This window comes from Kryptolebias marmoratus, linkage group LG11 (assembly GCF_001649575.2).
Source record: "Kryptolebias marmoratus isolate JLee-2015 linkage group LG11, ASM164957v2, whole genome shotgun sequence".
Classification (NCBI taxonomy): Eukaryota; Metazoa; Chordata; class Actinopteri; order Cyprinodontiformes; family Rivulidae; genus Kryptolebias; species Kryptolebias marmoratus.
In genome coordinates, this window is record NC_051440.1 from 4,150,873 (window position 1) to 4,178,844 (window position 27,972).

Here is a 27,972-nt window from a genome sequence, read left to right on the forward strand (position 1 = left end):
TTAAGTGCAGAACAACAAGACTGAGAAACAGCTTCATTCCAGAAGCTGTAAGACTCTCAAACTCCACCTCTTCACACACACTGCATTGACACTTTCAAAGACACTAACACTCCACACTAAGACACTTTATTTGCACTTGGACACTTTATCTTTTTACCTTATCTTTTTTTATGTTTATTTTTTTTTTCCTGTTTTATATTTTTAAATTTATATTAGATGTAAGCTGGGACCGTGGTTCACAATTTCGTTCCACCTCATGTACCACATGTGATGCGAATGACAATAAAGTCTCCTTGAATCCTTGAATCCCATCTAGGACTTCCAGAGACGTCTGTTTTTTACTCATTTTGCTGCTTGTGGGTTTGCTTTTAGCGGTAACTTATCACATGACCTAGATAAGCATTTGGACACGCATCAAGAGGGAGTCATAGACGGATGTAGTGGAGAGAATCCGGTCAGTTTTCAAAATAAATGTTGTTCAGACTCCGAAAAAAACAAACCAAAAAAAAAACAAAAACTGAAATACATTAAAGTATTAAAGATAATTATTCTTTCTATGCGACCCGGTACCAAATGACCCACGGACCGGTACCGGTCTGTGGCCCAGGGGTTGGGGACCTCTCATTTAGTGGATCAAAAAAACACAACACACAAGTCTTCTTTAAGTTTTACAAGCATCAGAAACACTTCATCCAATTTGTTTTTGCTTAATTTGAGGAAAACAGGCTTTGGCTCATGTTGACTACTGAATCAAGTTATTTAGATTTGTAAACAAACTAGGACTAAAATAAGGCCAGACTGTGTTGCGAAGAGAGCTGTTGTTTCCGAGCGCGTCTGTTGGATCCTAATGTGGTGACCTGTCTGATAGAGAACTACCAGGCAGACCTGGCCAACATCACCTGCGAGATTGCCATCAAGCAAAAACTCATTGACGAGCTGGAGAACAGCCAGCGGCGCCTGCACACGCTCAAACAGCAGTACGAGCAGAAGCTGATGATGCTGCAGTGCAAGATCAGAGACACCCAGCTGGAGAGGGACCGGGTCCTCCAAAACATGAGTAAGACCAGTCTCGGGGTTGTGTGTCACACTGTCGGGGAAAAAATGGAGCCCTTTTCCAGTTAGACAGATTAATTAAAACCATCCACCAGATGGCACACGTGGACTTTTTATCCTAGCCTTTTCTCAGATTGTTTTGGCCTTGGCTGAAAAATATTAAAAAAATGTATCTTATTTGAATTTGGAAGGATTTATGTCTCCTTGAACGTTTGATTTCAGCACAAAAAGGGACAAATCAAGGCTCTTTTGAGGTTTTGGGCTTGAAACAACCCTTTAAACTAAGTTATAAATGTCTGCCAAGCTCCACAAACAGTTTATATTTAGGTTAACACAGCACCAATTGATCAAACATTCGTCTGAGATGAATTTAAGTTTAGAAATGTTTTGATTTTGTTGGGAGCATTTTAAAAAGACTTTGTGTTATTGCATCAGTCTTTTGACGACTCACCGTATTTATTTTTGTGCTGGATATTTAAAGATTCGATGGAAAGTGGCTCAGACGACAAGGCTCGTAAAATCAAAGCGGAATATGAGAAGAAGCTGAGCGTGATGAACAAGGAGCTTCACAAGCTGCAGTCTGCTCAGAAGGAGCACGCCCGCCTGCTGAAGAACCAATCACAGTACGAGAAGCAGCTCAAGAAGCTTCAGATGGATGTGACGGAGATGAAGAAGACTAAGGTATGATTGTTTTTTTTTTTTCTCCACTTCACACATAGATCCTAATGATGGTATATGTTTAAATGCATTTTTCTTTTCTATCGTTGGGTTCAGGTTCGTCTCATGAAGCAAATGAAGGAGCAGCAGGAGAAAAACAGAATGAACGAGTCTCGCAGGAATCGAGAAATTGCCTCTTTGAAGAAAGACCAGCGAAGGCAAGAGGTCAGTCGCAAAGAGTTTCCTCAACCAGTCATTTGACGTCAGATGGCTCCAGTTGCAGCAAAGCATGAACTCTAAGCTTCACTTTAATTAGTTGTTTCTTCTTCAGCATCAACTGAAGTTACTGGAGGCTCAGAAAAGGCAGCAGGAGCTGATTCTGAGGAGAAAGACTGAGGAGGTGAGCAGCAGAAAAAAAAGGTTTTTACTTCGATGTAAACAGATTGTAGTTATAAATTAGGTCGGCTGTAATATTGTGACATTTTACCTGCAGTTGTTGCTGCACTGAATCAGCTGCTCTATTGTGCTGTGATTGGTTGTTGACCTTCCAGGCAACTCATTGCTGAGTTTTTAAAATAGCTTTACTTCTGACTGTGTCAAATGAAGTTTCAGAAACCTCTGAATTGTAGTTTTATCTCAAAAGCATGATTTGCTTCAGCAAATTTTCCACCTAAACGGAACATGAAATAAAGTTTCAGAGTACTTCATAACAATAATTTGTCCAAACAGCACATATTTCTGTGAATACACCCGCCTTTTTTCTGTTTTGTTTCCTTTTCAAACCAGAAGTTTACCTTCAGATATTGATTAATTAGTTAAATAAGAGCCACTTGTGGACAATCTAGGAGTGAGTTAATATCAGTTTATACACGTGTCCTCCAGAATCAACACCTCTAAGTATTAAGGTCCACCACCAAGCAAGAGACATCATGAAGACCAAGGAACCGTCCACAGAGCTCAGAGACAAAGTTGTGGAAAAGTACAGATTAGTGTTAGGTTACAAAAAAATCCCAAACCCTGAACATCACACAGCGCATCATTAAATGAAAGATTATGCCACCTTAGCAAACCTACCAATACAGGGCCATCTACCGAAACTCATGGTTTGAACAAAAAGGACATGAATCAGAGGAACACCCAAAACGCTAAGATGACCCTGATGGAGCTGATGGAGATGGGAGGATCTGTCCATTGGACCACTATAAACTGCACAGAACTGGGCTTTGTGGAATATGGGCCAAAAAAGCCTGACTGTCTGGAATTTTCTAAAAAAATATGTATTGGAAACTCGCCAAACAAGTGAGGTCAGATGAAGCTAAAATTAAACATATTGTCAATCAAGTACAACATGTCCTGCCCAAAGCTAATCCTCTTATCATGTTCTCAATAAACCTCTTATCATGAGAACACCATCCCTTACAGTAAAGCATGGTGGCGGCAGCATCATGCTGTGGGGATGCTTTTATCGGCAGGGACTGGGAAACTGGTCAGAGTTGAAGGAAACCTATAGAGACTAAAATGTAGAGACATTCTTGGAGGGAACTTGTTGATATTTTTAGAGATTTGAGATTGGGACAGAGGTTTATCTTCTCCCAGGGCGGTGACACTAAACACTTGGCTGAAGCAACACTACAGTGGTTTGAGGAGAACCAGTTAAATGTCCTGGAATGACCCCCGTCAAAGTCCGGACCTCAGTCCGACAGGCTTCCCGGGTTTTATTTAAATATTGTTGTAGAAGAGCAGTACCTATGGAGAAGTTTCGCCATGAGCAAAAAAATCTCCAGTAGTTTGATGTATGAAGGTCCTGAAGTGCAGTATTGGTTGCAGATGGTGCATCTACAAAGGATTAACTTTGGCGGGGGGGAAAGTTATGCACCCTCTGGTTTTATTTTCTTATTTTTTGTTTTTCCTCAACAAAATATATTTTGCATCTGTAAAATGCCAATGTAGTGTAAAATAAGATACACCTCCTTCCAACATTCCCTTAAAATTTCACATTGTAAGGCAGTAAAACAGACAGAATGGACAATTTTGTCAACAACTGGATTTAAAATTATTGAAATTTTCTTACAACAAATTTTAATTTTTAGAAGGTGAAGCTGAGGCAGAGTTTTTCAAAAGCCTTACATAGTATCTTAAGTTTCTTTGCTTGTCAGAGTCTAAATTAGAAAAGTAAGCGATTACCAAGACTGCCGTGTTGATACAGTGACGTATATAGTGCAGTGGTGTCCAACCCTGGTCCTGGACCACTGTCCTGCATGTTTTAGATGTTTCTCTGCTCTTCAGCAGGTCTTCAGGTTCTGCAGAAGCCTGTTAATCAGTCAGTCACTCAAATCTGGTGTACCACAGCAGAGAAACATCTAAAACATGCAGGATCCAGGTCCAGGACCAGGACTGGACACCACTGGTAAAGTGTAATATTTTGCTCTGAAATGGAGAGCAGTAATAAAAAGTATCAGGAAAATACAAAAGTGAAGTACACATATTTCAGTTAGGTCTTGTACTTATTTTTTAAAGCTCCTCACCTGCCCTGTCTTTCTGCAGAGAGTTGTTTGAATGTTACACTGATCACAGCCCCCCTCTTTCACACACACACCTCTCGCATTAGCTTTATATTTCACCGATTTGTCGTCTCCTTGGGCTCTGTGTGTCAGGTGACCGCTCTCAGGAGGCAGGTCAGGCCCACCTCAGGTAAAGTGCTCAGGAAAGTCAACCTTCCGGAACCGGTTCAGGACTCCGCCCACCGCCCCCCCTCCGGACACATGTACTCCTCCAGCAGCACCACCCCCAACGGCACACGGTGAGTCCACGAGTACACGGGCACGTGTTTAAATGAAGCGGGCGGAAATTAGAGCTGATCCCTGTGCATCCACCTTTGCGTGGCCAGGTCTTCTTACAGGCACTCGGCGGGAGTTTATTCTACCAGAATCGCTCGCAACAAATGGCAGACCCTGGAGCGGCGCATCACCGACGTCATCATGCAGAGGATGACCATCTCCAACATGGAGGCCGATATGAACCGCCTCCTCAAGGTGAAATCAGAAAGCAACCTTTTTTTTATTTTAGATTTTAGGTCTTTGAGATGAAAGAAAACAAAACCACAGAGGCTCGCAGAGGATTAACTGACAGGCAGAGGAATTTAATAGCCCTGACATCCTCAATATTGACTGAATGAATTTTGACATGATGTATTACAGCAGCTCTGAGCTTTTAATAAATGTGTAAAAACTAATTCCTTTCCTAATTCTTCTAACTTTAGTGTTGTTTTCATTGATTTCTCAGTGAACAAGAAGCTTTAATTCCATTTTTTGAAACACATTAGTTGGAAGTTTTTTTAAGTTTTTTTGGAAGTTTGAGTTGAAACAAACGGGGGGTAAGGGAAAAATCTGAGTTAGTCTGATAGTGTTGTTGTTCAGAGGTGTATTCAATAATGCATGTAGAAGCCAGTTTCTAAACTTTCATGAATATTTTACATCCCTTTTTTCTCTGTTTCCAATCAGCTGTAGTATTGATCAGATTTAGAACTTACTTCATGCGGAGAGCTCCGTAAATCCGTCTTTTTGACACACAGCAACGAGAGGAGCTAACGAAGCGCAAGGAGAAGGTGATCCGGAAGAGGGACCGTCTCCTGCGGGAGGGGGCGGAGTCAGAGAAGGCGGTGCTCCCCCTCAGCGAGGAAGTGGACGCGCTGACTGCCAACATCGACTACATTAACGACAGCATCGCAGACTGTCAGGCCAACATCATGCAGATGGAGGAAACCAAGGTAACCGTGTTTGGATGATATTACCATGAGCTCTGGCTTCATGCACAGATTGATTTAGTGGTTGTAAAGTGTGTTTCCAAACTCAGGTAAGTTGTCTTTCTATGTGGGGGCGGTTGTCATCAATTATAATTTTTTATGTATGGTCCTCATTAAGCCACCTGCACATGGTTCCTGCAGCTGCAGAGATGCTGACTGCTGGAGAAAAGAGAGAACATCATTGTTTTAATTAAATAATAATTAACTGAAAACCTCTCAACAAAAAGGCTCATTTTTAAGAAACCTTATTCATTAGTCGTTGAGTCCTCTGTCCCAGAGATCTTCATACACGCCAACATTGTACTGGGGCGGCTTGGCCCAGCAGGTAGGGTGGACCTCCAAACAGAGGGTTAGAGGTTTGAGCAGCGTGCTGAAGTGTCCATGGGCCACACACAGATCCCCCCGCCACCCACCAATATGCTTATCTGTGTACAAGTGAGAATAACAGACAGTGCTGTATATAGTGTGTAAAAATACAGAATTGTGTATGAAAAGGGGAAACTTGACCATTTATTGAACATTTAGTAAAGCTTCTCTGCTACTGCAAACATTCAGCATATCAGGCGTTATATCAAAGCTGTTTAGATCTGTTGTTACAAATTCATTGCGGGTGATTTACTTTTTAATATTTAGACTTGTATTGCAATGCAAATGATAACGTTCGAACAAATGAATGATATCCAGAGCGTTAGGTGTTTTATTTATTTATTTTTTTAAGGACTTGAGTCAGATAGTAAACATGAAGAGGACTCTGGGATGTACAGATTATTAATAATCCTCAGTTCTCATCGACTGTGGAGGAGGAGAATCTGGTTTTGAAGAGATCAGGAATATTTTTGATTTGTCTGTTAGATCCTCTGCATTGTCTTTTACCATTTATTTTTTCCTCCCTTTGAAAAAACAAAACTGAAGTACAGCTGCAACCCTGTTTTTCTGATTCATTTTTTTAATAACGTAACCGTCCATATGGAGAATGTGCTCATAAACAGCAACACAAGCTGTCATCTGTCACAAATTGTCTTAGGATGTAAGGGAGTTTCTGAAAATTCATTTTTTTTGTGCTTTTGGCTGCCTTAGCCCCATATTTACATGTACTGGAGCAAAAATGTGCTTAGTTTTATACCGGAAGTTCAAACTGAGTTATTAATCAACCAAATGTTGTGAAAAACCTCATTAATATTTATTTGTTGAGAAACCAGCCATTTGAAATAGAGTAACAGAAAAATGCTGATTTGCGCTTGTACTTTTTTGTGTTTCAGGAGGAGGGTGACACGGTGGACGTCTCTGCTGTGATCGCGTCTTGTAGTCTGGCTGAAGCTCGTTTCCTGCTGGATCATTTCATGTCAATGGCAATTAACAAGGTACAAGTCCTCAAATTAAAATAAAAATTGTCTAATTTTACTTCTCTTTATGGGTATGCTGTGAGTTTTATTTTAACTTAAAAAAGCTGTTCTGTTGAAGTGCTCTGTTTTATCAATCTGAGGAGAAAATTAAAGAAACCTTTATCAGTATAAATTAACATTAAAGCCACAAACTGAGACTTTTGGAGACAAAACAACAGTGTAACTTAATACCTGTGGTTATGTTTAATTAGACAGCAGTGATTTCAGATGTCCAAATAATACTTGTGGCTTATCGTAAATCGAGATTTTAGATCCAGGCAATAACGGGAGGTTGATTATAAGTTGGAGGGTCAGTAAGAATGTGGTTTGACTTCTTGGGTCTGACCTCCCCAGGGTCTGCAGGCAGCTCAGCGGGAGTCTCAGGTGAAGGTGATGGAGGGCAGGCTGAAGCAGACGGAGATCACCAGTGCTACTCAGAACCAGCTGCTGTTCCACATGCTGAAGGAAAAGGCCGAGTTCAACCCGGAGCTGGACGCACTGTTAGGAAACGCTCTGCAAGGTAAAGCCTGCTTTAGGTCGGAGGGTAGAGGTGGAGTTAGACTGAAAACGCAGCCAGCTTTAACCTAGCCCACCTCCTGAAAGTGTCTGTAACGCTGGTGTAGTTTCTCTGTTTCAGGACAGTTTGGATATATTTGTCTGTAAATATGTTGCCTCCACAAGTCACAAAGTATTTGAATTTTCAGGAAAAGGACTGAGTTACTGGTTAGTTGCATGATTGGGTCTTTTTCAGACGCTCTTGCCTGTTGCCTTCTGCTGAATAGAAGCTGGACCCATTATTTTACAACTGATTAAGAAGTTCTTTAATTAAATTTAATTGGATTACTACAGTGCAATTCTTCATTGATGCTCAATCTGCCTGGGGAGAACCTACCTGGGGAAATGGCATAGCTCCCAGGATCACTCAGGCACACAAACTCCTCCACCACAATCAGGTAGCGACTCACAGAGGAGCTATCTATTTACTCTAATTGTAAAATTGAAATCTATGCAGATGATGCTGTATTTCATATACATGGTAGCAGCATCAATTATCTTACCAACCTATAATCTAGTGGTTCTGTATGCAACTTACTGTATGTCACAGAGTCGTGCAGTTCCAGTGGTAAGCCAGTTTTGCTTTTGGCTCCAAGAGGCTCCAAGTTATGTGTGACTACAAGTATCTTAGAGTTGCAATCGATGCTAAACTTTAACTGAAGTTCAGACGTGCGAGGTTTTAAACGGGGTCAAATTTAACCTCAAATTTTAGACTCAAAATAAATTACGTGTAAACAAAAGCAGCTAAAGATGCACTCTTGTTTGCTGTTTAACCAGCTGGTTACAGGGACGGTTCTGCTGCATCAAAACAAATGTTCCTGTTCACATATTTTTGCCAGCCTCTGTTCAGTAGTATGCTGTGTTTACTGTAGGCTCATTTTACTTGTGAATTGTCTGTGTAGTTGTTTTCTTTTTCCAGTTCTGGGGGACTGTGTTCTTGTTTTGTGCATTGCAATTTTTTTTTTGGTTCCCCCATGTTTTCTTTTTCTTTTCTCGTGTTTTTTTTTACAGAGCTAGGTAACCTCCCGGCCGGTAAGTGAAACCACATTAGACTTGTGATTGCATGATTCCTCCCCTTTGCACTCAGAGAACTAACTTAACGTAACCGAAGCAGGTGCATGAGGTGCAGTGCAATCAGGCTTCTCTGCCGTCTGTCAGCTGACCTCTTCCTCTCTCTTTACTTGGACTCTTCCTCTCAGCTCATGTGTGCTACAGCCTCCATGCTTTAGCACCTTCTAACCCTCCACAGGACCCTCACAAGTTGGATGTTTTAGCTCTGTCGGACCCTGTAGGTCAGCTGACCCCATCAGGAGCAACAAACTAATGATTCCTCACACCCATAATATTTCTCTCACACTGGGTCCCTCACCTCCCCACCTCTCTCTGAGTAACCCCCTCTATTTTTCCCCTCCCCATTCATCTGAACCTGTATAGCCCAGCAAGGACCAAGTTTGCCAATAAAACAGCATGGTGCTGCTCTGACACTGAGCTCATCTGCTTCTCTTGTTCATATTTTACATCCATTTTGAGCAGCTACACAAAAAAAAAAGCTAAATGGAGAAGGCGATGGGTAATTTAATCTTAAGTGAGATAAGATGGCATCTCATTCTTATCAAGAGTGTCTCACCATCCATTGTGGTTATAATTCTGTTTTAATGTTCTTCACTGATCTCACTTGACAGAAAATGGGGATGATAGCAGCAGCGATGAGTCAGCTCAAAGTCCCTTGGCAGAGGGAACGTAAGTTTTTGTGCGATTCTTTTCTTTCTTGCGTCATTCTGGCTGATTCTAAAAGTGTATCTTATTGTCAAGGATTCAAGGATATTTATCTGTCATTGTATTTCTACGTGAAATTGTATTGGCGCTCTCAAAACAACACAGGTTTCACAAACATTTAAAAACATTTTACCCTTTGGTGTGTGAGATGGCCTTACACAGCTGATCGGCCTAAAAAAACACAAAAATGGCTGTTAGATTTACAGATACTGAGCTAAATTCTGGTGTGGTATTAAATGAAAGTCATCCCCAACACATACTTTGCATACGCCTGAAAGCTAACAGATGTGGTAAGATGTAATATTTAACACTTTTACTCACAATGTGGCAGTTTCTTTGTTTTATTAAATATTCAAATGCCTGTCTTATGTCAGGGGATATATATTACTGTACTTCTCCACTCTGTTTGTTAGCATAAGAACAACTTAATCAGCTAACTAGAATTTCAGTGAGAGGGGACTGTTTTATTTCATTCAGGAGATTTCATTAGATTAGTCAGCATTTCCTGGACAAGTCAGCTCCAGTGACCACAAGAAATCTGGACATTTATATTTTTTTTTGAATTATTTAATTTTGCAATTTTGCTATAATACACAAACAAACAGCAACAACCAACAGGCATGTTGGCTGCCAGGCCATGCGAGACACTAGTTAAAAAAAAAAAGATAATGGTAACAAAACAAAAGTTATAAAATGTCCATTATTATTCACAGTGCCTGTAGAAATCCTGAGATAAACAGATGAGTTTAACAGTTGTTTTACAAAATAATGCTGACATAAAATGAAATCACATGAAATGTTCCTATGGGTGCAGTTCAGTTCGATGTTGCACCTGGCCAAAAAAAGTCCCCATGTCCTCCAAAATTTGTCTCGAGTGCCAAGTTCATTTAGTCGAAGCTTTTCCATCTGTAAAACAGACAGCATCTCGTTCAGCCAGCGTTGGAAACTTGGTTGTGTGGCTGACTTCCAAATCAATAGGAAGAGTTTCTTTGCCACCACCGTCCCAAGGTGCATGGCCATCTGAACATGGAATGGCAGCTGACAAGACAATGAGGAACATCCAAATATTGCCAGGTTTTGGTCCGGAGCAACGTCACAAGAATATGATCTAGAAAACCACTGAAAGATTGCAGACCAGGATACAGTCAGTGGGGCAAAACTAAAACAGATGAGCAAGAGACCCCTCAGCCGATTGGCATCTGTCACATACAGAGAATATGGACATTTAGAATCTTAATTAAATAAATAGTTTATGCTCAGGTTAGTCAGCGCTGAAGTCACTTCTCTGTCTGAAGCCATCTGTTAATGTTCGTGGGTCTTTTCCTGGTTTCCATGTTGTACTTTCATTCACTATAGTGTTTTTATCTAATGGGTTTTAGTATTTATTATGATTTTATAACTTTGTTTTTGAACATATTAGCAGTTCAAATAAATTTGTTTAAATTCTATATTTGATGTTTAAATTATGTTTTTATAGTGGATTTTGGAACATTTGTCCAAAGATAGCAAAAAGGCTACTTTTCATTCGTTATCTTCGGCACATAGACAGTGCTGTTTATTAATGTGCTGTGTCCTTGTTAGATAAACAAACGTAAAACCAAATGTTCATGTGATGTGACATCCCATTGTCTGCTTCCTGTGTAATGGATTTTCCATGTTGCATCCGGTCAGGTTGGATTTGATGATGGCTGACGTATTGTTTTGAATGAGGAGTTGTTTAGTTTCATGCAACATGTATTTTAAGTGCATTTTTTGATGCATTCATTAAAAGTCAAATGTGTTCCCTCTACAGCACGCTGACATCAGACCTCATGAAACTTTGTGGTGAGACCAAAACAAAAAATAAGGTATTTAAGTTTGTTTTTTTTTCTCTACACCTTTATATTGCAGAAAACGCCAGACATTTTCCTAATATTTTCTCTGTAATTTTTGGTGGATAGGCTCGCAGGAGGACCACCACTCAGATGGAGTTGCTGTACGCCAACAGCGACTCTGCCCCTGATGCAGCGGCGGATTTCTCTGGTCCGATGCTACAGCTGCCCGAAACACCGGATGGGAGTGGAGACATGGACTTCTCGTCAGTCAGGGACTACACAGCTCTCTCCCCTGGCTTTTCCTCTAAAATGGGCAGCATGTAAGTCCATGCCCGGCACTCCTTTTACTAACAAATTTCCAGCTCCTCTCCTCTGCTGGTTGCTGCTTTATTAATTATTTGCCTGGCATCATTTATAAATACCTTTATAAAGGGCCACGCCTCCAAATAATGAGTCCTTTGATGTAAAAGCATGAAGAGATGGGCACATATTAACATTTGTATGGCTTCTTTAAAATAAAATTACCCCTTAAATTTCTTTCAACTTAGAATCCAAAAAACAAACGTACTAACCAGGCTGCTTTTTCTGGCTTGTTGAACAAGTACACATTCACTCCTAGGAAGCCTCCAGCACTAAAATCTTTTTAGTATTTTAGTATAACAAAGTGTCCACATTAGTAAACAAGAGCTTGGTGAAGAACCTCCTGTGTTGGGCCTTTCTTATCAGGTAACTCTGTTTCTGTGTGTACTGCATGCTCATCTCTTCATCTTTAACGTCATTAATTTATGTTAATTTTACATCCATCAGTTGTTGTTTTTTTATAATTTTTTTGTGTATTGTCTTTGTGCTGTTTGTGAAAAAAAAAACAAAAACAAAAATTGGTCAAACCCAATGCTCAGTTCTGGCTCCAGGCCTGGCGTGGAGAAGCAAGCGCCGGAGCCTTCCCCGCTCTCTCGCAGGAAGACCTATGACAAGGCGCACATGGCGGCCATCAGGGCAAAGGTCAAGGAGATTAAACAGTAAGAAGAGCTCAACGCCAGTATTGTGGCTGCAAAGCTGAAACAAAGAAAGACAACTTCTCTTTAATGCTACTAATATCCTGTCGATTTCCTGCTTTGGAGAAGCATCCGTACTGCTCTGCATCTTGTTGACGGCCTTATGCCTGCCGAGGTCTGTGACAAACTTAAAGCTATAGTTCAGATCTTTTTAAAGTGTTTTTTTTTTGTTGTTGTTGTTTTTAATTTACAAACAACTAATATCTTATCTGTTATAGCTAGCTCTTTGGACAGCCTTAGTTTGGAGAAATAAGAGTTTAATTCTGACTGGATTGATGAACTAACAGCTCCTCCAAGCAGGCCCAAAATTAAATTGGATTGCTATTGTCTCAAAACAACTCCTATCTTTCTGATTTCCCATCATACAAATGGTGTTTTATTAACCTTTGCTGCCGATTTCACATTATATTGTTATTTACATGGGATGCTGTGGTTATTTGCAAGCACAAACAGCGTTAGCAGCTAGCTGTAGCACTCCTGGTGGGGAACTTTTAGCAGCAAAATTGGAATATTTTAGCCAGGATAACTGTAATACAAATCTGACGATATAAGGGTATATGAAGTAGTGTTTAAATGAACAGCTATGAAATCCTTGAGATGGCTACCATCTTAAATCAACTCTAATCTACTTTCGCTCCACTCTGACTAGTTGCTAGCTTGTCAGTCTGTCAGAATGAATCTGTTTTCTCAAACTGAGGTTGTTCAAAGAGCTCTCTACAACAGGAAATATATTAATTGTTCATAGCATTTCTACAGAACCCTGCTTGGTCTGAACTATCCCTTTAAAGTCTTCCTTTTCCTTCCTAACTTGAATATTATGACTCTTCTGTGAGTCATAATAGTGATGACTGTAGAGTTTGTTTTCACTCACATTCTGCATCAGTTGGTGGATCAATCCCTCTGCCTCTGATGCTCTTCTGATCTACTTTTCTCTTCTTGATCATTTCACTTTACTGTCGGCGTCTTGGTCCGATGAGTAAATCCTTCTGAGTGAGATTTATCTTGACGAATGTGTCGAGTAAACAGTTGCTGTAAAATTCGCTTCACATCTGCTGAAAAATAATGACTGTAAGATCTCTAAGTAATTCCATGTCAGCAGAGTATTATGAGCTGAGCTTGGCTCTCAGTTGTGCGCATTACTCATTTGTAATCTAGAAATACCATCTACAGCTCATTTATTCTGCATTTCTGATGCACAAACCCAATAAAATCAGTGCATGTGGTTGGTACTTCAACTGTTATATGGTAGGATGTGGCCACAGTGCGGTGTGAACAAATGGCATAAGTACAGCATTGTTGTTAAAGATGATTTTTTTTTATTTTATTTTAGCTTTTATTTAAATCATAATCCTGCAGGAATAAATGAGAAAGAACAAGGTTCCTTTTGTAAATGAAGGAGGTGCAGTTAAGTTGTTTGTGTTTTGACCATTAAACAAGCAGGACACCAAACAAAATAAACCCTCCAGGCCCTCAGTGTGGCATTTACACTGTCACCAGCCTCAGGCTGAATGTGACATTTGCTATGGCAGATCCCCTCGTTTTCATCACCACTTCTTTTTGTGTGCAGTGATCTTTTAAGGTTCACTGAAACTTATTTTTCTTCCCTTGTATTTTTATGTATATTTTGACAGAAATAAACAGGGCAAATGAGAGTCCTTTGGATCTCTCTTTAGATGTGTGAAAAATAGTTGCCGGATGAAAGTTAACTTGAGCTGCCTTTGTGCTTTTCACTGAAGCCAGAACACTAAATCCCAGCGGTATGTTTGTCTACTAAATAAAAAATGAAAATAAACAGTTGTAAAAAGTGCTTTTTGCTGTTGGGCCGTCCTGTCAGTTCCTCCCATGTGACATGATTATAGCATATGTGTCTGTCTTCTGTCCTCATGCGGTCCTCCCACTCTTTTGCCAGCAGACTGTAAACACTTTAATTATGCCGCTGCTTAATTGGCAGCACTCCTGCCTTCCTTCGCCGCTCAGTCACTGGGAAACCTAAAGAACAGCCCACCACTTCCTGTCTTTTAAGTCCTAGAAACCCCGTCCCTGCATTTAGCTGTATGACAGGAGATCTGAGGCGTGCTGAAAGGTCTTGCAGGATGAGCAGGAACAGGGAAGTGAAATAAATCTGACACTACGTGCCACAGACTTGGATTAAAGTTAGAAACTGATGCTAAGGAGGAGAGCAGAGACGTCGTGTTCTCTGCAATCTGACAAGTTTTCATGCACTCATTTGTTGTCTAATTTCCCAAGTGGCTTAAGATATTTTCTACTTAATGTTAACAGAAAATAAATCCATCAATATGGATTTCGAGGAGCACAAGAAGTTCAAGGGCGGATGTTGTTACTGTAGGAACACAGACTTTTTGCTGCAGTAACCCTTGGTTACCTGTAAAGAAAGTCCAATTTGCTCTGCACGTTGAGGCAGAGAAAATCGGACCCTACAGAAAGAACATGAGATCACTGAGGACCTAAAGTATTTCAAGAAAAGCTCCAATTTTTTATGCTCGCTGCACGCTTAACAGCAACATTTGCTCTGGCCTAGTAGGGGTTCAGACCCCCCTCAATATCTGCTCTTTAAGTTCCTTTGTACTTAATTTATTATGATAATGTAACATTAAGAAAATCACAGTAGCTGAAGTTGAAATCAGTAGCTAATCAGTTCTCAGAAGACTGGATGCTGTCTTCCCTTCTAGGACAAATGGATGCGTTCGAATGTACTCCAATAAACACCCTCCGCCACGTTTCCCCTTCTCCCTGTAATGCACAGAAGTACAGCTTTTTTGTCTTAATTTACTGTATGGTTGGCTACAGTTTGACTTTGGTGTGCAGGGAAAAGCACAGTCACCTGGAGTGGATTCCACCTTTATTTGATCACCTGTGCTGTCTTATAGACAAACTACACTCACCAGCCACTTTATTAGATACACCTTGCTAGTACCGGGTTGGACCCCTTTTTGCCTTTAAAACTGCCTTAATCCTTCATGGCATAGATTCAATAAGGTACTGGAAACATTATTCAGAGAGTCTGGTCCATGTTGACATGATAGCATCACACAGTTGCTGCAGATTTGTCGGCTGCACATCCATGATGCAAATCTCCCGTTCCGCCACATCCCAAAGGTGCTCCATTGGTTTGCGATCTGGTGACTGTGGAGGCCATTCGAGTACATTGAACTCATTGTCGTGTTCAAGGAACCAGTCTGAGATGATTCGCTGTTTATGACATGGCGCGTTATCCTGCTGGAAGTGGCCATCAAAAGATGGGTACACTGTGGTCATAAATGGATGGACATGGTCAGCAACAATACTCAGGGAGGCTGTAGTGTTGACACAATGCTCTATTGGTACTAATGGGCCCAAAGTGTGCCAGGAAAATATACCCCACACCATTGCACCACCACCACCAGCCGGAACCGTTGATACAAGGCATGATGGATCCGTACTTTCATCTTGTTGACGCCAAATTCTGACCCTACCATCAAATTCTGACCCTACCATCAAATTCTGACCCTACCATCAAATTCTGACCCTACCATCAAATTCTGACCCTACCAATGTCACAGTGGAAATCGAGACTGATCAGACCAGGCAATGTTTTTCCAATCTTATATTGTCCAATTTTGGTGAGCCTGTGTGAATTGTAGCCTCAGTTTCCTGTTCTTAGCTGACAGGAGTGGCAGGAGGTGTGGTCTTCTGTTGCTGTAGCCCATCTGCCTCAAGGTTCGACGTGTTGTGCGGTCAGAGATGCTGTTCTGCATACCTCAGTTGTAACGAGTGGTTATTTGAGTTACTGTTGCCGTTCTATCTGGCCATTCTCCTCTGGCATCAGCAAGGCATTTGCGCCCACAGAATTGCCGCTCACTGGATATTTTTTCTTTTTCAGACCGTTCTCTGTCAACCCTAGAGATGGTGGTGCGTGAAAATCCCAGTAGATCAGCAGTTTCTGAAATACACAGACCAGCCCGTCTGGCACCAACGACCATGCCACGTTCAAAGTCACTTAAATCACCTTTCTTCCCCATTCTGATGCTCGGTTTGAACTGCAGCAGATCGTCTTGGCCATGTCTACATGCCTAAATGCATTGAGTTGCTGCCATGTGATTGGCTGATTCGACATTTACGTTAATGAGCAGTTGGACAGGTGTACCTAATAAAGTAGCCAGTGAGTGTAGAAATCCTATAATTCATTAAAGGACATCAGAATCTTTGCGACGTTTCCACCTTCACTGCTGTGCTGTTTCATTTTTGGAATTCCTCAGACAAAAACCACTTTATGAAAGTAACATCGAATGGATAATTTGTTGAATTAATACTTTCAATGTCAATGCGATGATCTCCTTGCTGCGTGAAATTGAAATCCTCAGTAATCCTCTACTAATTAACTTTTCTGGTTTCTGTTCACCACTTATTTTCTGCATCTCAGGCCCTGTTCAGACCTGGCACCATATAGCTGTTTCGGGTGATTCGATTGCAAATGGACAGCTCTGACTGACATCGTTCAAACCTGGCAGTAAATTCATACTCCAAAACATTTTTTTTGTAATTGGATGGCTGCAGGCAACAAACAGGACATCGGCAGGTCTGCAGACTTTTCTTTAAAAAGTACAACACATCCAGACATCTGAACTACCTGTATATCCTTTTGACTTTAATGTGGTCCAGAGCCATTTGAATTTCGTTATTGTAGTTGTCTCTTAATAAGCTTAATTACTTGACAGATGCAGTATGAGTGAATTATATTACAATTAGGGATATCCCAAAGCTTTGTGTCAGAGCAAAGACTAAAGATTTTAACCTGTAAAAACTGACCACAGTGAAACAGTGACCTCACAGCGATCAGCTGTTTGGTGAATAAAATGCCACACAGCGCTGCTTGGACTGTTATCCTGTGATTTAAACAGCACATTATAGCTTTCAGTGACCACAGTGGGTCCAATCAGCTCTAAAAACAATCAGAACAAACTAAAGAGAAACTTACCATGTTGTGTCCTGCAAACCATTCTAATTATTGAAATCCCAACAAAACAGGCATTTTTATTGATAAATGGGGGGGGGGCAAAAAGGCTGTATCTTTGGAACATTCCCAAGGGTAGCCAGCTGTTTAATTGTCTTTAATCAGTTGGCAGCTGAGTAGAGTGTTGTTTTTTCTTTTGTTTTGTTTTTCGTTGTTATCCTGAGATGTCCACCTAATAACTGTGTTGCTTGTAGGGGGGGAGGGGTCACAGCAGGTCAGTAAGAGGTCCTAAAGTGGGGTTTAGACTACCAAACATATGGGGATAAAAGGGGTCCAGAAGTCCACCACAAGTTGGTTTGATTGAAACCATTTTCTGTGTTCATCCCTGCCGTTCCCACCTGTATTTAGTGCTATTCAACTGAAATCTGATGGCTATGGCCAGATTGTAATGCCAGGTGTGAACGAGGTCTCAGATCTTTTTAATCTTTGGGAACAAAATGAACCTTCTAAATATTTCTTTTTAGCACACAAAAAAGATGACTGTCTTCTCTTGCATCTTATCAATTTTCTTTAGATAATTATTGTTTCCTCTCGTTTTGATTCACAGCTTGGGATTTTTTTCGGCTCCAAGAGTTGAATACTGTGGATATTAGTGGGGATGTTGGGTGTATGTGTTCTGCACTCAGATCATCAATCTAAAGTCCGTCCACTTCTCTGCTTTTTGATCGTGATGTTTGTCTTCATTATTTTTACCTTTTTTTTTTTTTTTCAGGGGCGTTATTAATCCAGTGCCATCCACTAAGAGCAGCCGATCTGCGATGCTTCAGTGTGTTCACGTGGCCGAGGGACACGGGAAAGCGGTTTTGTGTGTCGATTGCACAGACGACCTTCTGTTCACTGGATCCAAAGGTAAACGCTCCCAATCCTTGCTCTCCCCCACACACACACACATCCTTCACCTCCTGATTCGAACGCCTACGTCTCTAATTAGCAGTCTTTGCACGTCCCCCTTGTTACAGCGCTGGTAATTTATTACTTCTTGACATGCTGTTATATAACAGCAAATAAAACTTGACAGGGATTAATAAAGATTGTCATATTCAGAGTGTTTGGAGAAATGAGGTAATGAAACAAAGCGACATTATGCATGCAAGAAAATTCTCAGGAGTACAGGTGCTTTTCAACTTAATAAATGCAGGTACATGTTAGTGTTGAAGGGCTCATTTATTCCCTCCACTGCTCTTTTTTAACTAGAGGTGTTTTTCTAGCAAACATCTATATGTTTTGATCTTTTCTGCATGATAATGCCATTCAATTATAGTTCTGAAATCCTTCCAGCAGCATATTCCTTGTTATAATGTAATCAATGTGCGTCTTCTTCAGACCGGACCTGTAAAGTCTGGAATCTGGTGACGGGTCAAGAGATAATGTCCCTGGCCGGCCATCCCAACAACGTGGTGTCGGTCCGCTACAGCTCCAGTCTCGTCTTCACCGTCTCCACTTCCTACATCAAAGTCTGGGACATCAGGGACTCGGCCAAGTGCATCAAAACACTAACGTGAGCACGATTGTGCTTGTGGGTTTTAAGAAGCAGTTTAATGTCTGAACCACACGAGTACAGCAAACACCCGTTACTGTGAGCTTCCTAAGGTTTATTTATGTACTTAATAAAACTAGAAAATTCCTGAAGTAATTTTGAAGGCTGCCAATGCAGCTACTGCCTGAAGTTCCAGCATTCATCAACTTGATGGATCAACTGTATAAGAATTGTAAAAATAACCAAGATCAAAAGTGGTTCATTATGGTCACCATGGTAACTACACACCTGTGTCTCTCACGCCCTGCCAACACTCTTAGTAAGACAGACAGACACACAGACTAGAAATTAAGCCTCAGATAACCCTTCACTTTGAGAAAATGAAGGTAAACTGAAATTAATTTCCTGAACTGTAAAGGTGGTGTCTTACTGAGCTGCAACTAGTTGGTTAACGGTATTCATAAGGAAGTCTCCAGAATGTCTCGCAACTTTCACAGGGTTCTCAACTTGTTCCTTGAGTTTTGAACATGTTCAAAAGCTCTGTGCGACAATTTATCTTTTAAAAAAGTCAGAATATTCGTGGGTATCTCAAGCGTCCCGAGCGCTAAATCTGTATCTTTACTCCAGCACAGGAGCTTTCCTCTGACAGAAAACGTCTGAGGCAAACGTCCAGGTCTACAAAGCCCTTTGCTAATAAATAATTATTGCAAATATGGTCCAAAAAAATAGCTCCAAATCTGCTTTTCTTCAAAAGTGATTGGTACAAAACTGGTCAAGGTGAGTATAATGTTGGCAAATGTGGGCAATGAAATAAGCTGTTAACACCAAAATATGCTACCAGTTTCTAAGAACGTGGCCACACAGCTGGCTGAGCTCAGTGAGACTTCAACAGAAAATTGACACGTCTTCTGACAATTTTCCAACTAGTACTAGCACCAACTAGTCTCCTAACACTTGCAGCCCAGTGAGATACTACCCAAGCAAACATCTGGTCATCACACGTGCCAGTTTTTAGGTATACACAGTCTTTTGTGTAGGAGACATGACAAGTTTAAATTTGGGAAAAGAAAATTCTGAGCTTGGATACAGTGAAAATAAGAGTTTGGATGTTTGCAAGAGGAAATGCGCCTTTAAAGAGTAACTACATTTAGTCCCAGTTTCATAGATTTATAGGTGTGTCATTTATGTGTCTCCAGGTCCGCTGGTCAGGTAAATGTCGGGGACATCTGTGCGTCTAACACCAGTCGGACGGTCACCATCCCTGCAGGAGAGAACCAGATCAACCAGATCGCTCTCAACCCCAATGGCACGGTTCTGTACGCAGCTGCTGGGAACTCTGTCAGAGTGTGGGATCTTAGAAAGTAAGAACTAGATTCCATTTCCACGTGTACATGTGGCGATTTCAGGCTGTTGGGAAAAGGCAGGTGGAGGTGGTTTAAGTTAGGGTTTTGTTGATGATATCAGGGTTCCAATTTGGTCTTAAAAACTAAAGGTTTGTAATTTACTTTTAGTATTTTTTACGTATAAATGAAAGTATATAAAAAAGGAAAATAGTCACAACAAAGACTTCATTTTCTAAAAGAAACACATTCAGCTCTGCGCTTTTTGTATTTTTATATTTAAATAAAAGATGAGAATAGTTACAGTTCAGTTTAAAACACTTTGTGAATCAAGCCAAGTTTAAATACAATCATTTGCCATATAGGGCTGATAATATTTGCAGAATATTATTTTCCACAAGTTAGTCTGATTGATTGGATGTTTCTGTTTTACTCGGAATTGGAACTTTTACAAAACGATCCTTATGTTGTAAAGAATTTTTGGATCCTGTGAGTAAAAACAAACTCATTACAAAAACAGGCTCATTGTAAAATGGCATATTTCTCACTATTCATCTTTTGTGTGCAGTTTGTACTGTACATTTACAGGAAAAAACAGTGTACTTGGACATCAAAAATGGGCCATAAATTGACAGCAACTCTGGAAATTTTGGTTTGGAAATGGTTATAATTTTGTAATTGGAAATGTGTAGAAGCCTAGTGATATTTTCTTTCATGACTTTTTAGTGTTATCAGCTTGTTCCTGTTTAGGGGGAAATGGTGCCTATTTCCAGCAGTCATTGGGCGAAAACGCACAACCATTCGTGAAATGAAATTTATTTATGTAGCACTTTTCAGCAACAAGGCGATTCAAAGTGCTTTACAACACAGAAACAACAGTCAGGTATAGAATCAAATACAGAAATACAGAGATAAAAACATCAAAATCAAATATAGAAATACAGAAATAAAAACATCAATCAGGTAATTTTAGCTAATAGTAAGTCTGGTATGAGATAACAGATTAGTTATTGGTATGACTATAACAGAGTAGGGTTGATAAAAAAATAACAGGTCTTTAATGTGTAATACTTCTGATTTAGACCATTTAAGCATGAATAAACTTTCCTCTAAAAGGAAGCATTTACAGATACAGATTTGTGCTAGGCCTAGCATTCCTTGAAGAAATGCATATTACACACTGCCTTTCATGCCAGTGTTTCAATCAAAGATCATCTTGTGATGGGAAATGAAACTTATAACCTTTTCGGTCAAGCCTTTAAAATTAAGTTACCTCGTATGAGATCTTGTGAGGTGCTCTCAGAGTATGTGTTGAGGGCACCTCTCAGCTACTGCCACATCAAATTTTAGCTCAATGTCTGTACAGTTGACTGAGTTATAGTAATATAAATCATCTTGAATCAGGCAGACTCCAAACGTTAATCAACTGTAGATCCAATGAATATTTTCTCTGCGATATTTTGCTAACAGACAAGCGCACACATGCAGATAGACACCACAGAAAAATGACTCGCACTTTGCCAGCAGGCAATAAATACTGTAAAATCTGTTGTTCCATCCCACCACTTCCTCTTCAGTTTCCTTCATACCACAGCACCATTTTCTGATGATTTGATCCAAACCCCAGTCTCTCTGCACTGCACCTTTTAATTGATTTAAATTCAGTGTGAAAACTTGACAAGCTTTCAGTCCACAGCTTTTATCAGCTACTGTCAGATAGCTGCTGTTGGTTTTGAAAAATTGCTTTTTTATTTGTTTTGGGAAAATAAATAGCTACCACTGTAGATGAGTAAAATAACTTTAAATCAATATACCTTGTAGGAACATGAGGGCAAACGAAACAAACTTCTTTCACAAACCTTTTGTTTGTTTGTTTGTTTTTTTACAAAGAAGGCACTTTTTAAAAAGTGAAAACTGAAAATACCTTGTGATGTTTGCATCATTTTCATCTTTGTGCTGTTATAGATTGTAATGTTTTAAGTGAAATGTAGACACCGTGTTGTTTTTGTTCATTTCGTCCTGTTAGGTTTGCGTTCACTGGGAAACTCACGGGTCACCAGGGTCCAGTCATGTGTCTGACCGTGGATCAGTCTGGAAACAACCAAGACTTGGTGATCACTGGGTCAAAGGACCATTACATCAAGGTGTGTTTCTTAAATACTCTTCATACCAACACACACAGTCACAAAGAAAAAAACAAACGCTTTATGATGCAGGAGTATTTTTTTTTTTTTTGTTAAACCGAAACATTCAGGGATGCAGCGTGACCTTTTCAGTGATTCAGCTGCCTAATTTAGGATCTTTTTTCTAGTCTAACAACATAAATGCTCTTTGATTGTTATACTCTGTATGAATAAATAAATATTAAGTGTTTCCCCTCTAACGGTTGGTGTTTGGTTGTTGCAGCTGTTCGACGTGTCTGAAGGCTCTCTGGGGAGCATCAGCCCGGCGTACAACTTTGAGCCTCCGCATTACGATGGCATCGAATCACTCGTGGTCCAGGGGGACATTTTCTTCAGCGGCTCTCGGGACAACGGGATCAAGAAGTGGGACCTGGACCGCAAAGATCTGCTGCAGGTACTCCACGGGAACTCATGAGAAAGAATTAATGTCTCACCGCATGTTTGCTCCCTGCTATCACCCTATTCACACACCAAATAAAAAACAAAAAGATGTGACCAACATGAAACCCACTTTTGTTATTCTGTTGAGACTTTGTTAGACATTTCTACTGTAAGAGTATTTCTGTAGATCGACATTAAATGCCTATTCGTTCATAAAAAAGATTTTAACACAATTATAATGTCCGTGTCATTTTTTTGTCATTCATTAGCAAGTCCCGAATGCTCACCGTGACTGGGTTTGCGCTCTGGGCCTCGTGCCCGGCTCCCCGGTCCTGCTGAGCGGCTGCAGAGGTGGGGTCCTCAAGCTTTGGCACACGGACACACTGGGGTCCCTGGGAGAGCTCAAGGGTCACGAGAGCCCCATCAACAGCATCACTGCAAACAGCAGTCACCTGTTCACGGCGTCAGAGTGAGTAACTATGATCTAAAACTCATCAAAAGTTTAATTTTGGTCCAGACATGCACACAAAAGTGAGAGCGCACAAGTAAATGTGTGTAGAGTTGTTTAAAAATCAATATCTTATGTAGTGATTTTAATCTGTCTCAGCTATTGATGTTTAGACGGTCATGGTTGAAATCTTAGTTTAATAAAATTTTGAGATTAGATGACATTGATTTTAAAATAAAAGTACCAAAGGGTATACAGGTTTGTTTTTTTAAAAATATGATCTTCTTTAAACAGATGTAAACAAAGGGAGACTTTATATAATTATAGAAAAAAAAACAGCCTAACATACTTATTACACAAGATATTACTTTTTTTTCTGTCAATGTATGTTAAAAGCCTGACAACCTTATGTTAGCTAGTAAATTAGCCTCTGTAGCAAACCTACAGTAGGCTGTTTATTTCACTGACAGACATGCTACCTCTTGTAGCTTGTTGTAAATGGTTGTTTCAAAACAGCGTTACCTTAAAAAGAGAGAGCAGGGCAGTCTTAACAGTCAAGTTCCTTTTTTTTTTATAATGAGGAGAAAAGTTTAGTAGGGTTCTTCTCTTTAGGCCAACACACACACACAGCTGACTAACAACTTGCACCAACAAATGGAGGAGGGGAAGCATTACTCAAATACTGGAGATACTGAAAAAAACTCTTGCATCTCATTTAAAGATAAATAAACTGGTATAGTACACTATATAGTCTAAACTATGGTAATGCAGCTTAAGTACGTACATATGGTAAGCTTGTTAGTTTATCGTGTGTAATTTTTGTTTAAAAGTAGGAATGTTTTATCTGAAATTAGCAAAATTTGTTTATTTCATGCTGGACAATAGGTTGTTCATCAGGGGGACGTACTATTGTTTGTAACAAAAAAAGATCCAAAACAGTCTGCTGCTGCTGTGATTGGCTCTGTATATTTCCAGAACCATTACAGAGCCTACTGTGCCTTGAAGAAGATGATCGAATGTGACCATGTATAGCAGGGGTGTCAAACTCCAGGCCTCAAGGGCCGCTGTCCTGGAGGTTTTAGGTCTTTCTGCTCCAACACACCTGATTCAAATGGTTTGATTAGCTCCTCACCAAATCATCAAGTTCTCCAGGAGCATGGCAACAAGTCATCCATTTAAAGCAGGTGTTTTAAAGCAAGAACACATCTAAAACATGCAGGACAGCGGCCCCCGAGGAATGGAGTTTTTTACATTAGTAGTAACGTTTCTGGCACGGTCTTGGTTGGGTTTGTCACTGTCGCTCTCCTAGAGGGATCCTATGTGGCAGCCATCTTTATTTGACCTAAGTAATGTACCTTTTTGATGCGGGTCGCCCTGCTGCCTGAATCAGACTCTAGTCTCAAAAGTGCCTCCACATGAGCCTGGCTGCCTCTGTCCTGCAGTGTGACGTCCCGGCATCCTGGCCCGAGGGCTCAGCGAGGGCCCCTGACAGTCTGGAGTCAAAGCTTAGAACTCAGTCTCTGGTGTGGTTTGATGGTCTCACTCTATCCTTTGCCTGAGAATAATCTCTACATGACCAATACACGAGCAATACACGGCAAACTGCCTGCCACCGTGGCACAGGTTCTAAAGTCAGTCCATCACTAACATGATCAGCTACTGACTTTTACCTGGAGACAGCCCCTCGTGTAGAAGAACTGGAATTTAGGGAAATTTCAATAAATTCAGAGCATCAGAGAACAATTTCCATCCGTGTGCCTTTTTAATTTTTTTCTTCTTCTTACCATTTTTGTTATTGCGCTTGTTTGTCTTTCAGCGACCGCACTGTGAAGATCTGGCGTGCTCGCTGTGGGCTGGACAGCAGCTTAGAAGCCGATAACGCCGACGACGTGGCCAGTAACTGAACACGGCTGCTTGCTTTGACTCTAGAAGGACCTAACAGCCCTCTGTGTTGCTGCCGCCCTGCACTTTGACCCTGAACGTCTCCACCTGATGCTGACTTCTAAGATGCTCCTCGGCGCTCCTTGACTGAGCTCCTACAAACTATAATCTCACCAAAAACCTGCAGCAGTTGTTCTGTGTGAACAATGTTTTTTTTTTTCCATTACATGGTGCTGTTCAGGTTTTCCTTTGCAAGTACTACACCATAACTGGCATCAGCTGTAACAGGGTAACACTGCAGACTGACTGATGATCAGCTGCGTGTGGAACAGGAGATATTTTATGCGTGCACAGATCATTTGTTATGTGCATGACTAACTGAAACACGGGCGTGTTTATTAGCCTAAAGTATGGCTTTCGAATAGTTTTCTTTTTCTTTTGTTTTGCCGATTGGCCTCGAGCTCTGCAGCATATAGTCGAAGTGATTAAACCTTTCTGTAACAAATGTATTCAGCCCTAAACCAGACTGCGCTCCATTTTAGGCTTTTCACTCGTTAATCACTTGAGATGAAACTGTCTGCTGAATCAGTGTGATGTGATAAACACTCCGTCACTGCAGCTTCACACACGCTGCTGTGATGAACAGCTGATCCATGGAAGGAGAGTGAAAACTCTGGATTACTGCACCATGTAATGGAAACGCATTATTGAACTCTTTCCTTAAAAAAAAAAAAAAAACATTATTTTTTTTTCCCTCCCCTCTTTTTGCCTTATCCACCTTGTGCTCTAAATAATTCACTTTAGCTCAGCATAGAGTTGCTGTGATGCAACACAGACGAACACTTACCCTGGAAGAGCGCTCGTTGTGTTTTTGTCAGAAGTCGTTGACTTGAAGTTGAGGGTTAAAGGAGGAAGACGTGGCAGAATTAAAGGGTTGGTAGCTGGTCTTCACAACCCACTTCTCAATCAGTTGATGTTTCCCCTCCACTGAGAGGAACAAATGTGACTTTGTGAAAATGGCAAAACACTGTACCCCTCACCTTTCCTCCCCCGCAGCGTCGCAGCTTCAGACTTGTAGTCGTGCAGCCTGTCACTTTGTCTTGTTGCTGTGAACTCAACAGTCTTAACAGCAGTCCTACTTGAAGCGTAAGTTTGACAAAAATGAGCGCATTTGCGTTGTTTGCAAGAGTTGGCAGAGTAAGCCATAAAGCATCAGCCTCCTTTTAAAGTTAACGCTTTTATTAAGACATATCTGCTATGTTTCATCTGCAGAAAACCAAAGTAGAACGGATTGTTTGTGGATTTGCAGGAGGTTATGGTTCCTTTGGTGATCTGCCACATTTACAGATTTTCCCTTTTAGATTGAACAAGTAAGATGTTGCATTTTAACAGCAGATATTTCAGCTGGCATCTGTTAAAGGGGACCTATTCTGCTTCCTTGAACAAGTCAGGATAGATCTGTGGGCTACACAAAACATGTTCATTACATTTAATACACAAAATCATTCTCAGATATGTTGGGACATCGGCAATATAGACACATGTTCTATAATCCAGCCGACAACAGAACATTTTCCTTTCCCAGCAGACGTTCAAAGGTAAAACCAGCAGAACAAACGTGACGGTCTTCTTGTAATGAAATGGGTGGAGCTCCACTTGGGTTGCTAGGTAACAAGAATAGTGATGGAATAATCCCGAGGTTTTTAAAACGGGTCGTTTTGCAGACACCAGAAAACATTTATTTATTGCTAAGAAACGGCTGGTTTCGAGAAGCAGTAGAACCCCAAACGGAAGAACAAAAATATGCAAAAAGGGAAATTTGTACAATAGGTCCCCTTTAAATTGAAGCTGTTCTGAGACTGCACGCTAACTGTCAACTGCAGTTTCTCACACCCAGAAGACTGAAAACATTCTTCTGATGAAATCTTCTCCAACATGTAAAACTACTCCTTTAGCTATTTGAGCACTTGTAAAACAAACGACACAGTTAAGCTTTGAAATGTGAACAGTTTTAGTACTTTTATCACCACGTATCATGTTGTCTTCACGCTTGTCGTTACGCTCTCTGACCGTACACCACTAACCTCTCCGCACTGCCAAGGTGTCTGATCCCCGTCTTTGACCCTGTAAGAGGGCTTCTCATTGTGGACTCCAGGTGAGGTCCACCTGGTGTCGTAGCTAACAGTATGTGTGTAAATATGTAACCGTATGTTGTTGTTGTTGTTGTTGGAAGAGGCCTTCAGACAGATAGATGTCCCCTGTGAGGCTCCCGTCGAGCCCCTTGCTGACGTAACGGATCAGTCGTGATTGTGAGCTGTCACTTATGAATGTTTAGTGAAGCAGCCGCTGTAGGCATCATTCTAACATATGTGAAGTGTGTATTTAATAAAAAACAAAAAAAAGGGTCTGACTGAATGTTCGTAATGTGGGACCACTGATCCGAACGCAGTCCCACAGCAGAGCCAAGAGGACCAGAAGTGGCAGGAAGCATAGCGGAGCTTTGGACTGAGCTTTTCCTCCACCCAGGCAGCCTACAGCTAGTTTGATTTGTTTTCGTTTGTTTATTCTGCTCTCTTTGTTCCAGATATCCTGGGTGTTCCCCCCCTTTGGAGTTTTAGTAGCCATTCCTAAATGGCTGACTGTAGCGATTCTAATGTCAGATGCCTGGTGAGAATAAATGCCATCTGTCAAAAACAACCGCTCCGTTTCCTATTTCCCCCTCCCTTTGTTTACCTAGCTGCTGTTTAAGTAGTCTCAAGAAATATTTATTGAAATTAAATGTTAAGGTAAATTATATCACATATTTCCATGTTTATGTGCAGCATAGAAAAGTGTATTAACTTATTAAATACTAATGACATTTCAGTTTCTTAATGTGCTGCAATCCCCAACCATAAGCTTCAGAAGCCACATATTTAAATAAATAAGATCCACATGTGCCAAATGATTTCAGTATCTATGTATTCGACTCTGTTCTGATAGCTCTCTGATTCAACAGTGCTAAGTAGTAAGGGCTCTTCTGCAGAGTTGGGAGGTTCTGTCCATAGGACCACTTTAAGCTGAGCTGGGCTTCAGGGAAGGAATGAAAAAAACAGACAAAATTGCTTCAGAATAAGACTGGAATTTGTCAAAAGGCTCATCGAAGGCTCATCAAATA

The 27,972-nt window shown here is 40.7% G+C and overlaps 1 protein-coding gene across 4 annotated transcripts in view; it reads left to right on the forward strand.

The window, feature by feature from the left end:
* kif21a (kinesin family member 21A) overlaps positions 1–27,512 on the forward strand; it is a 69,474-nt gene extending 41,962 nt beyond the window's left edge. Inside the window, exons 14-34 of one of the 4 annotated variants that reach the window (XM_017430230.3) lie at positions 869–1,057; positions 1,535–1,734; positions 1,828–1,935; positions 2,042–2,110; positions 4,365–4,510; positions 4,598–4,742; positions 5,282–5,476; positions 6,772–6,873; positions 7,249–7,414; positions 8,461–8,481; positions 9,132–9,189; positions 11,018–11,072; positions 11,166–11,359; positions 11,939–12,058; positions 17,818–17,954; positions 18,429–18,603; positions 19,779–19,943; positions 21,949–22,066; positions 22,329–22,499; positions 22,756–22,955; positions 24,751–27,512. In XM_017430230.3, the coding sequence (XP_017285719.1) occupies positions 869–1,057; positions 1,535–1,734; positions 1,828–1,935; positions 2,042–2,110; positions 4,365–4,510; positions 4,598–4,742; positions 5,282–5,476; positions 6,772–6,873; positions 7,249–7,414; positions 8,461–8,481; positions 9,132–9,189; positions 11,018–11,072; positions 11,166–11,359; positions 11,939–12,058; positions 17,818–17,954; positions 18,429–18,603; positions 19,779–19,943; positions 21,949–22,066; positions 22,329–22,499; positions 22,756–22,955; positions 24,751–24,838 (2,822 nt within the window). In that variant the 3' untranslated portion in view covers positions 24,839–27,512. The remainder of the gene's footprint in view (positions 1–868; positions 1,058–1,534; positions 1,735–1,827; positions 1,936–2,041; positions 2,111–4,364; positions 4,511–4,597; positions 4,743–5,281; positions 5,477–6,771; positions 6,874–7,248; positions 7,415–8,460; positions 8,482–9,131; positions 9,190–11,017; positions 11,073–11,165; positions 11,360–11,938; positions 12,059–17,817; positions 17,955–18,428; positions 18,604–19,778; positions 19,944–21,948; positions 22,067–22,328; positions 22,500–22,755; positions 22,956–24,750) is intronic. The other 3 variants (XM_037978157.1, XM_025009091.2, XM_017430231.3) reach the window with 3 other exon arrangements.
* The last annotated feature ends 460 nt before the right edge of the window (positions 27,513–27,972 follow it).